Below are 12,413 nucleotides of genomic sequence, written 5' to 3'. Positions count from 1 at the left end.
AATAAAATTGCTACTAAAAATAAAAAATTCGATGTTATAATAAATTAAATATCATCATCAAACAATTAATCTAATTATGTATAATTTAATAAGTTAGAAAGTTTAAAATTAATGTAAAATTAGTATTCATTAAATGCAACTTTTAATAATAAATTGTAAATTTTATCAAATCGTAAATCACTTATCTTCATCAATTTTAATTATAACTAAAATTCATTTTAATAAAAATTAAATAAAATATGAAAAATTGATTTTTGTGTATTTAAAAATTAAATTCAAAGCGTCCAAACGAAGAAAAATGTTCGTTTCTTCCTTCTAAAATATGATAATTTATTGAAGAAAATGGAATCAAATTATTTCGATATATTTTTTAATATTTTCAAAATTTATATAAAAGTAAAAATTTTTTTATTTTTTTATTTTTTAGTTTTGCGAAACGCGATCGGAGAAGAATAGTAAAATAGAATATTTCACTGTACTTTAGATCGGTATCGGATTATATATTTAAAAAAAATGAAAATAGCGAAAAATTTCTGTTTAAAATCTAAAATTCATAAAGAAAACTTTGGTAGGACCAGGCGAAAATATGAAATAGTGCGCAGGCGCCATGTGTTTCATTCTCACAACGAAGCGTAGGCGCTCTTGTAAAAGGTGGACATGAAACTCGCGAGATGAGAGAAGAGTGCGGGAATGTCAAGTGAACTAGCGAATCATCAGAGCCATCTAGTGAGCCCGACAAGAGTCCGTCCTAGTAGCCCAGAATATTTCGAAGTAAGAAAAGTAGATTCCGGTATTTTATTAAAGGTAGATCAATGGCAAGAGGAAAGCAATCCACCTGGCTCCTGGTGCAGAGGTGCACATTACCTATCTCTTCCAGATAGCATCGGCTTTACAGAAGAACTAAACACCTCATTGAAGAAAAATAGAATCTGGAGAGTCTGTTCTTATCCGGACGAGAAATTAAGAATCGCAACGAAAAGAAGAAAAATGTGCATACGGCCGGAATGCGGGAGCAAGAGCAACGGAAGTGGTAGAACGGAGGGTCGCAGGAGGCATCATCATCATCATCACCACCATCACCATCATCATCATCATCACCATCATCGTCGTCATTATCACAGGCATCATCATCATTGCAGAAAGAAGCCCCCGAATGCTACACTGTTTGCATCTAGAACAATTAGCAATAAAACTTACACGAACACGCCGCTGTATCTTCGATATTCATTAGGATCTGCAGGAACGTACGGAAAAGATCGGAATGCGGCAGAAGGAAGCGGTAGACGACGGTTGGTGGTCGCAGTAATCGGTGCTGTGGCTGTATTCATCATGATGACTTGTGTGTTCTTAGTTGGAGCCACTTTATCGTTGACTCCGGCGATTGACGAACTGGGTGAGTTTAACATCTTATAAAAATATTATTACTCGAACAATTTGCATAATTTATGCTTTAAAAAAACAACCCGCATCTTTGCGGTGAATTTTTGAATACTGTCCAAATACTGTTTATAAATTTTCTTATTTAATTACACTTTTAAAAAGATTTCAAATAACCTATCTCCTTTTTTATTTTGAAAAAATGAAGTTAAAAAATTATAAAAACCGTTTCGATTTTCTGTAACAGGAATATACGAAATACAAAATTTTTTTATAACAAAAGACACTATAAAATGGAACAAGAACACGAGAAAATGCCTTTATATATAATAAAACTTGGAGAAAAATTATTAATTATTATTATTTATATTATATAATAAAAATCAAAACACGTAACTTCGACAAGAAAATAAAATATAATAACTAAATTATTATGAGAAAAAAGTATTAAAAAAATTTTAAAAATCATCTGCAATTAATATATTTATACATGTAAATAAATGCATATTTATTCAAATACACAGAATCCAGCATCATTTCCTTTCTTCCATGAATAAAATATGCCTATTTTAAAATATTAATTAAAAAATTTAATAAAACGAATCAAAATAAAAGCCAATAAACTTTAAAACAATATATTAATTAATAAAATTTTATAAATAAATAAATGAAAAATATCTAAACGTTTAGATATTTTATACATACATCATATATATTCATACAAAAATCTGATGTATATAAATCCAATAACAGAGATACCAGAAGAGATCCATGATACATTGCATATATTCATCCAGAAGTTTTGTCTTGTACACTTGTGTAGTGTACTATATAAATCTAGGATGGGCTGTACAGAATATAAAATAAATCAAAAATGGATGTTCCTGTGTAATTTTGAATTCATTCGTTGATTGCAGCTGTAAGGTTGATTTATTTAATAATAATAAAGAATAAAAAACCCGAAAATATTTTTTATTCAGGAACAGCAGCAATGCGGGAAATTGGGAGACAGCCAAAATTTATCCATAAACAATAAAAATATTTATTGTGTATCTAAATATCTTTAAAAAATACATAATAAGATGAATAATTTTCCAATATTTTTGATTTATTAATAATTATTTTAAATATTAAAGTAATATTTTAATAATTAATTTTTTATCATTTTTAGTTAAGAGAATTTGAATAAACATTTGCATTTTGATAATGTTAAAGCATTTTATTTCTAAAGAAAACTTAATGAAAATATAAAAAATAGGAATTTTTTACGTTGAGAAAAAGTAAAAAGTTTCGAGTTTTACTAGACTTTTGTTAAGAAATAATAACAGTTTTATTAAAGCGCGCATCTTGATCAATTTTTTTCTTCATCAAAAACTGAACTACATATTTAAAAATCTCGAATAAATAGATTTTTGTAAAGAAAAAAGAAAAAACTAAAAGTTTCAGTAGCTTTATTACAGTTTTTAATACAGTAAAAATCCATGCATAATCATTAATCAAATCCACATATTATAAATCACTTGTACCGGGATGTACAGAGTAAAATCAATCATGATAATGGCTATCAGAGTTACGTCAGTACTTAAAAACTTCCGAAGTTTACACCAGATAAATGCTTATTTTAGTAGTAATTTTTATCTTAACGGAAGCGCAAATAATTCAAATTAAGGTTAATTCTTCTGTTTTAATACGGATTATATACATATATGAAAGAATTTCCGAGAATGTACAGCTGCCGGTGATAAAATCTGACATCATGACAGTTGTGATGGAGTGTCCTTCACAATATTTTCCAATCGGCTACACTGTTGTAGAAACACTCCGACATAGTGACGCAATTATAATCAATATTATTAACAAAATTTAATTTAAAAATTTAGAAGAAATTTCCACGTAAATAAATCAATAATAATTAACAATTAGTTAAATAACCTTTCAGTAGCAGACGTAACTGTTGCAATTGAATATCTGATTATGTTAATACATATNCCCATTGGTTAAAATTCAAAAGTTAACGAATCGTTTAAAATTAGTTTATTAAGTGAACTATGAAAATATTATTTTAAAAAATCTTTCTTGAATTTTATATTTATAAATATTTTACAGTCTAAAATTAGGTGCATAAACAGTAAATAATTGGATCGGATATAAACAAATTAATATTGAAGAAACGGATACTATGTTAAAATGATGATAATTTATTGAAATTTAATCATAATTATTTAATAAATAGAATTTTTATTATGAAATTTATGCAATTAGCTTGATCAATAATCGTAAAATTTATTCAAATTCTATTAGCTGATTGGTTAAAATTTCAAAATATATTAATATTTTATTTAATTATAAATATCAATCAAATCGATTTCATACCTAACTAAATTAATTTAAAATTATTTCGCATATAAATTTATTATTAAACGTTTTTATTTTAAATAAAATTTGCTCGATTAGTTAATATTTGATGAAACGTAAACTGGTATAATTATTGAACATTTTATAATTCTTTTAATAATTAATTACAACAAAATTTATTGAAAATTAAGGAAAATAATATTAATAAATATATTAAGCCGTAATTTTATATATTTTTTCACATTCTTCTAATACGTAAATTAATAATTATATAAAAGCTTAAATATTTTCATATTAGATAATGTAGTAGTTTATTAAAACTAAATAAAAATTGTATTTTTTATCATCAAAGCAAAATTAGAAAAGTAAATATTTTATTTCGATATTTTAATTTTTAAATTATTTTTTTAAAAATTAAAAATGTTTAAGATAAATAAATTTTAATAACATGTCCAAATTGGTTCTTACAAGAATCTTGATTGGTTAAAAATGTAATAATGACGTAAATGCGAATTTTAATTTATATATATTTAATTATTACAAATTATAATAAAATGTGTAATAATTTACCACATAAATATATTTTATTTATTAATTATAATCTCTTCGATTTGTTATCGTGACGTAATTTTTTTCCTATGAAAAATATGATTGAAATTATAGATATTTGACATACTGTAAACAGATAATTTTTTTTACCTAATCATTCAATTAATATAGTTTTTACCGATATTTTTTATCTTAAAAATTCAAAATTATTGATAATAATCGTAACAATTGATTAACGTGGTAAAATATAAAACGACGCAATTTTCGGGGTATTATTTTAAATATTCCTATTCAATTATCTCAAAATTAGTATTTTCAAAAGAAAATTACAAAAATAAAAAAAGGCTATTTCTACATAAATAGACTTTTAAGGTAAATTCAAAGTCCCAATTTTCTTCAGAATAGTAGTTTTCGGTCCCCTAAGTGTCGTCAAATAAGCTTCTAGACCCATAGATTCCCGTAAAATACAGGTTCTGCCACAGGTGACCATGAGATATAGAGTTTTAGCCCTCATAAATATCTTAAGGCAATTCTAATTCCTAAAAGTTTCCATAAAATGAAAGTTTCGAACCTTTTATGCGACCTCCGCGGGATCATAAATATTAAGCTGAATATATTACATAAACTTAAAATATATCAGAAAAATGTTAAACACATGTTATAGTATATTAATCTTCCGAGCAGTACACGTTAGAGTAATCAAGATTTTAAAATTTCTGTTGAATATTTACAACTTACAGAAAAGATATTACAGCGGTAATTAAGCGCTGACATCATTTTAAAATTTACTAAGTAAAATTTATGTTAATTATTTCTGAAAGAATTATTTTATAAAAGAAAAGCGAATTCTTGAATTTCCTTTTTTTTAAAAAAAATCAGAATAAATCGATTGAAAGCTTATGATAATAATATTTATTATATGTAAAAGTTTCGAGTTTTACTAGACTTTTGTTAAGAANGTTCAATCTGTTACTAACAAACTGAACTGTTGAGTTTTAAGTCTGTTGTTTTTTTATTATAATATAAAATTTTTAAAAAATGATACCTTATTCATTTATTCCTACACGAATTTGAAACCTGTGTAACAATTTTTAATTAATTAAAATTCCAAAATATTAAGAAACTACAGATATATAATTTGTATATTCAAGTGCTTTCTATCTTGAGAATTTTACAAACTAATAATTGTTATTAAATCATACTTAATTTACAACCTTACTTGTTAAACAATACTTGATCTATGAAAATATAATATTGGTTTTAATAAAACTTATTATTAACTTAAATAAATATAATAAAACTTATTATAAACTTAAGTTTTATTTTTTATCTTTGATATTTTAAATATTCTGAAATAGTCAAACGTGTTCGTGATAAATTTTTAGATATTCATTCATCCGTTTTAAAGTTTTTCTAAACATTTCTGAAAAGTAAAATGGTATTTTTTCTGTTAGAATAGAAGCTTCAGATAAATATAGATACGATTACTTCAAAAGAGGAAAAATGAGTATTTGCTTATTTTTTAAGAACGAAATTTATGTTAATCTGCTGAATTTTATAAACCTCTAGGCACTATTGTTAAAATATAAAGTTTTCAAAAAATAATGAATTATATTTTCAAATATTTTTCTACGTGTAATCATCCATAAAAGATGCTTTTAAAAATTAAATTTTCAGTACCCACATACATATATAAATACACACATACCACGTATATATATCGTGTGCCAAAGGTTCTGATTATATATTATATATTTAAAGCATCTATTTTAATTAAATTCTGCATAATTATTTAAAATGGAAATCCTGTTATAATCAGAATTAAAATGATTATAACGATTTACTTCATAATTTCTAGTCAATGTTATATTATTCACTAATATTTATATAATATTTAGTTTCAAATACCATTACGAGTAAAAGTATTCAATAAATTATGTCGTAGGTTGTAATTGTCACTTCATCTAATCAATTGATGGAAATTTGCCAAGATTTTTTAAAGCATACCTGTCTTAATCTCGAAAAAGTTTCAATCTATTACCTCTGCATTACAGACATTCATTATTAACAGATTTAGGGGTGGCTTGTCACGTTTCACTTGTTGAGTTAATAATATTTAGATCTTAAAGTTAATTCTGTTTTTATCATATCAAATTTCGTAAACTGTTTAATCTGTTGAATGTTATTCTATTCAGTTTATGCATCGTTAACTATACAGTAATTTAACATATACAAATAAAAAAATAAAATAACATATACATATAAAAAAATGTATATATATATATACATTTATACATACATATATATATATATATACATTTTTTTTTATAACACAGGTATATTGTCAGTAATCTGTTATATTTTCAAATTTTGTTATCCATTTAACTTTTTCGACAGCCCACTTTTTAACTTCTAGATACTAGAAAATTTTTTACAGATTCAACTTTATACGTTGTTTTTTCAGCCCATTGGTTTCAAAAGCAAAACAACTTCCCTGAAAGATAAAACATCGAAAACAAATGGCCTTCAGCATTAACCTGTACTACATGTAATCTTTGTGATATTCAGAATTGATAAATATCGTACTTTAATGTAAATGTACTGTATCTACAAATGAAGAAAATGATTATATTGTTTACTATTTCTTGAGGCTGTAGATCATATACGACAATATTGATAAACAAGTAATAAAAAGCTTATTTAATTTGAAATAATTCTGAATGTAATTATATTGTAATTTCTATTAAAACCATACGAGTAATTTTATATTATTTAATTATAATTACTATCTTTTATATCATATTATTATAGTACGAGAATGATAACTGTATGATATGTTAAGTCAAGTTAATAGTTTTTAATGTATCTGCATTAATCTAATTACTATTTTCTGCTATACAAATATGAATAGGCTTGACGTAAAATTAGTAGAAATTGGGAAATTACTTTTTTACTATTATATTACTTTATATGACATCATTATTTATCTATCATATATTATAGATATAAACTTTATATATCATTCTAAAATTTTATTATATTATATTATTTACTACAGATTTTTCTATTTCAACATAAGTGCAAACAAAATTCCGCAAATTATTAATTTTTTTTTTTTGTATTCAGAAACTAGCTTGTAAGTTTGGTGTTTATCCTGTATCGTACATGAGTTTTTTTTTAAGTAAAACGTAATAATAAATTAACAATTTATAGTTTGTTATGTAGGCATTATACTTACAGCATTATATTAAAGTATTTCAGTTATTATTATTATTTTTTTTTATTCGAATACTACTAATATCTCTAACACCAGACGCTGAAGAAGCGCTGTCTGTACGTATGGTACTGTACAGTACGTCAACGCTTCTTCAGCATCTGATTTGATTTAATTTAAGAAAAGAAACAGACTAGATTCTGGTGTGTTCGGATTCTTTTCGTAAGTAAAAGTCTGCAGTTAGTGGAAATGAGAACAATTATTGATTAATCTATTATAGTTGAGGTGACAGTACCTAAGAAAACACTGTACAACTCAAAGTTAAAAATTGAAAAGTTTCATTTCTTAGAATTTAGTAAATTGTTTTTCTTTCCTACTTTTTATTTTACTTTATCAATTTATTAATATATAGAAATAAATAAAACAAGCTAAATAATAAATATGAAATAAAAGTATTAATTAAATAAGTTATATAAGATAATTGAGTTCACTAAGTATTCGAGGTATTCGAATATTCGAATTTGAGAAAAGTTATATTCGCCCATCTCTAATTATTACGATATTATCCAATCTAGTTACAATTTTCTGGTTGCTAATCTTTCACTGACTACTTTAAAGCTTAACAGTTAGTTAATCTGTCAATTCAAAATATTTTATCTTTAAAGAAAGTGATTTTTAATGGATATAGAAAACTTCTTTTTTTCATTATTAAATTATTCAAATTATTTAAGTCCATCAGTTTTCATACGAATAATAATGAAGTGTTTTTGTAATTATAGTGTTAACATTTCTATAAAGATTTTATGCTTAGCAACATTTATGGTCACTTTCATTCATTATTTAATTTTATATCGATTTTTAGATGAAGATTTTGAAATACCCTAAGGAATGTCGAAAAATGATATCATGCGTGTTATCTTTGTAAATTAGTTTTAATGCCGATTTCACGATATAGTTAACATTAAGTACAACTATAACCATAAATAATTTCAAATCGAAAATTTTAATAGACTATTGTAATGAAATCGTAATCACTCATTCGTTATTTTCGATTCATTTTGTATGTTCGTTTATTTTTAACTATAAATCTCATTAAGATTTTGTTAGAGATTACTATTAATTGACACTGATAATAAATTAATTAAAAAACATAAAACAAAACATTAGTAATAAATAAATAAAAAATTACAGATCTTATCTGTATTCTGCATGAAAACAAAACAACTTAATTCTTACTTCCTATTTTACTTGCTATAATGTAATATAAACATGCGAATTGATACTAAAATTAACTTACTTAAGAATGGCTAAATGCTAATTTTGAATTTTTATTTTTAGTTATAGATAAATTTTAACTATTCCATTATCATTTTTGTTACTTAAAAATGATCAATTAAAGACTTCCACGCAGAACGTAATCAGCTGTAACTTACTGATTCAGATATAAATTTTAGTTATCTCGTTTCGTGCTTTAAATGTCCCATCGAATGATTTTGAATCGTTCGTTGCATGTTGAATTGTGCAAGTAGTGATTAACGGTCTTTATTCAGTGTACGAATCGGTTTTTAACAGTGTTGAAAACACCTTGAAAATTTGTCGCTCTTTTGTTCTTTTCTTTTGAATTACAATTTAATGAAGCCTTAAATAATTCTTTCACGTCTCTTTTGAAAGAATATTATGAAACTTTTACATTTTTAACCTTCGATTTTAATACATTTTTAATAAGTATTTTTTTCAATTTAAACGTTTAAACAGCGAGAATATTTAGATGTAATGTTTCGGTGTAATTTTGACCATGGTCAGGATTCTTTATTAACGAATTAAGAAGTTCAAATCACATATTGTAATAGTGGAATTCTAGTCTGTGATATTTGATATGATCAAATACAGTAAGTAAAAAATTAAGATTTAAATACAATAAGCATTAAGAAAATTTTAAATACAGTAAAATTATATGCATGTTATACATTTTATTGTGTTTAATATTATTTATTAATGCTTAGTTTATTGTATTAAAATCTAACGAAAACGTTAGATTCAAATATTTCTTGCTATTTAAAGGTGTCGTTTCTTTGAATTTTAATTTTCACGGCGTTAAAGACGGTTATTGTTCTTATGTTTGATTTTATTTTTGTAATGGATTCTAAATAAAGAATCATTATAGCTTGTAATGAATAGTGTTGCAATAAAACTTCAATTATCCGAATTAATTAGGGTCTTGGGCCGTTTGGATAAGCGGAATGTCCGGATAGTTGGATTTTGCTTAAAATAGTCTTTTTTTTTTTTCCTATCCAAACACTCCATTTTGTATGTGTGTACATAATTACATGCAAATAAAATAATTACTGTTCATGCATGCTTATTTACTTTTTAAGTTAACAAAGTCAAAGGACAATCCGGATAATCAGCATCTGGATAATTGGAACTTTACTGTATCCAGATCTTATATTTATGTTCAATTAAAATTCGTTTTAGGTTTATTAATTTATACTAAACATAAATTCATAACATTTATTTAAAGTAATTACATTAAATAAAACGAGAATATTTTAAAGAGAGTTTGATAAATGTAGAATAATTCGTATATGCAATAAACTTCTCTTTATTTTGTCTTTTAAAATTTAATAATGATAATGATAATAAAACTATTCTTTCAATAAAATATATTTATTCTTTTCTTTATTTATAATTTTTCACATTTTTTACATGTTATTTTTCTTAAGAAAAAAATTCAAATGTAATTTCAACGGTAGCAAACGGTTTAAAATTAATTAATTAAGAATAATTTTAATCCAAATAAATTCTGCATTCGTTCCTAATTTTATGCGTTTATTTTAAAGTTTAATTAATTTAAGAATAAAATAACATTTAATTTTATTTAAAAAAATATTTTCTTACTAATAATTTTCTTTATCTTTTCCCTGAATAATTTTTTAAAATTATTTAAATTCGATTGGCAGTAAAAATGAAATACACAGAAGATTAACTATTCTTTTGTTTTTTCAAATGTAATATTAGTTTTTGTTATTTGTGAGTTATATTATTTGAATTTATTGAATTAAGTTTCGAGTTGGTTTAGCATTTTTAATGCGATTTGCTATCTTTGTAGCAAGATTAAAATTAACAAGATTGACAGAAATCGAGTTTGTGTGCATAATCGACAAGACTCTTTGGCACCAAAATGAGCGCCGACAAGACTAGATTATAATTTAGTTATTCTATGAAAATTAGAAAATTCTGGTTTTTTTAAATATAAATTTGAAGATCGAAGAAATTTCATCCATATCTTCTGTTCTAATTTTCTTGGCAATGCAACTCCCTAAAAGTAACAAAAGTTTTAAGGCATAATCATACAAGTGTTTCGCTTTAATTTAAAATATTACAGCCAGTTCCAAATAAATCGTATTGAATTCTGAATTAGACACGTGAAATCATATAATAAAAGACACGCCAATCTGTTGAAAGTGAATTTGTGATGTTAAAATGCAGACTGTAAATTGTAATTCCAATAAATTCAATTTATTTTAGAAAAATTCAGTAAAAGAAAATTGCCATAACATTTTTAAATCTGATATGAAAATTATGTTTTAGATTAAATTTTTTAAAAATAAATTAAATAATTTATCGTAAATGTTTTCAATTTTTTTTTATATAATGAATTCAATTTTATATATTTATATATATACTTATCTATGATAACTTTTAATGACGGATTATTGACTCGAAGAAATATTTTGCTGCAGATATTATCAGAAATATTAAAGATAAGATCTATAAATAAAACAATATTTTTAGAGGTAAATGTATCATAATAGTTAAATTTTAATTATGCTTTAAGTCTGTTTAAAAATTCATGTAAAATCGGTTGTTATGATTAAAAGAATGAGTAATTTTCCTTTTATTTTGATACTAAGTAAATTTTCATTTAATATTTAATTCCGTATTATATCTCAGTATGTTAAAATTAAAAAGACAAGCTTAAGAGGATACTAAGAATATTTATTGAAAATAAGTAGACTTAATAGTTTAAATTTTTAATTTATTATTATAATTAAATTTACTTTATTTAATTCTTTTAAGTAGAAAAAAAAATCTTTGGTTGTTTTATAGCAAGAAAAGAAAAAAATTCCAAAGATTTTTCCAATAAATTTTTTATATTTAAGAATAAATTACTTTGTGTAAAAATTGTCGATTTTTGATATGTAAATTATTTAGAGTCAGTGTGAATGCATTTTCCTGAAATTAATATTCATTGTTCTTGAACGATTTCATTTTTAATATTTGATATAAGCTTTTGTTTTTCATCTGTAATTTCTCTAAAAAGTTATATTTCCTCCCACATTAATATGGATATGGTAGCATTCTCTAATTCTCAGTCATGTGTTTTATGTTGATTTTCTCTTATATATTTTGACTTGCCTCTCAGCTAGTCTTGTGTTATTTTTTTCTTATTTAATGACGAAACTGTGTTTTCATTCCCTCTTACTGAATGATTTGATTGTAGGTCCAATTTAATACGTTTGTTTCGCTGTTCTGTCAATAGTCTAAATCAAACACGCTTCCGTCTTATTATTTTCTGGACTATTTGCTACAGTGTAATTTCTTTTGCATATCACGATTTTGTTGTTTAGAAACAACTGAGTTATTATTTTCCTATTTCAACGGCACGGAAACGAAGCGTTTTCACAAATCTAATGGCTGAGTGGATAAAACCACTGAGCACTTGGTCATGGGTTCGCATCTTGCCAACGGGCTGACCACGTGAATTTCCGTATATAACACCTAAATAGGGTCCAGTTTTACATAGAAAGTCCTCCTGCGAGTCACGTTGCCATGTATGATACAAACAATAACAACGAAGCGTTTTCTTTAATTTCTTGTTTTTTTTTTTATCGATAGCAGTTGAAATTTTTGCTGC

General features: G+C 24.4%; 1 protein-coding gene across 1 annotated transcript in view; it reads left to right on the top strand.

Moving 5' to 3' along the window:
- The first annotated feature begins 475 nt into the window (after positions 1-475).
- Positions 476-12,413, top strand: part of LOC111631373 (putative nickel insertion protein) — a 55,374-nt gene continuing 43,436 nt past the window's right edge. The window contains exon 1 of the mRNA XM_023375603.1: positions 476-1,393. Within this exon, the coding sequence (XP_023231371.1) occupies positions 691-1,393 (703 nt within the window). The 5' untranslated portion in view covers positions 476-690. The remainder of the gene's footprint in view (positions 1,394-12,413) is intronic.

This window comes from Centruroides sculpturatus, unplaced genomic scaffold (assembly GCF_000671375.1).
Source record: "Centruroides sculpturatus isolate CEXI.00-Female unplaced genomic scaffold, Cexi_2.0 scaffold534, whole genome shotgun sequence".
NCBI classification, from domain to species: domain Eukaryota; kingdom Metazoa; phylum Arthropoda; class Arachnida; order Scorpiones; family Buthidae; genus Centruroides; species Centruroides sculpturatus.
Note: the sequence above shows the minus strand (reverse complement) of the source record. Positions and strands in the feature narration are given on the sequence as shown.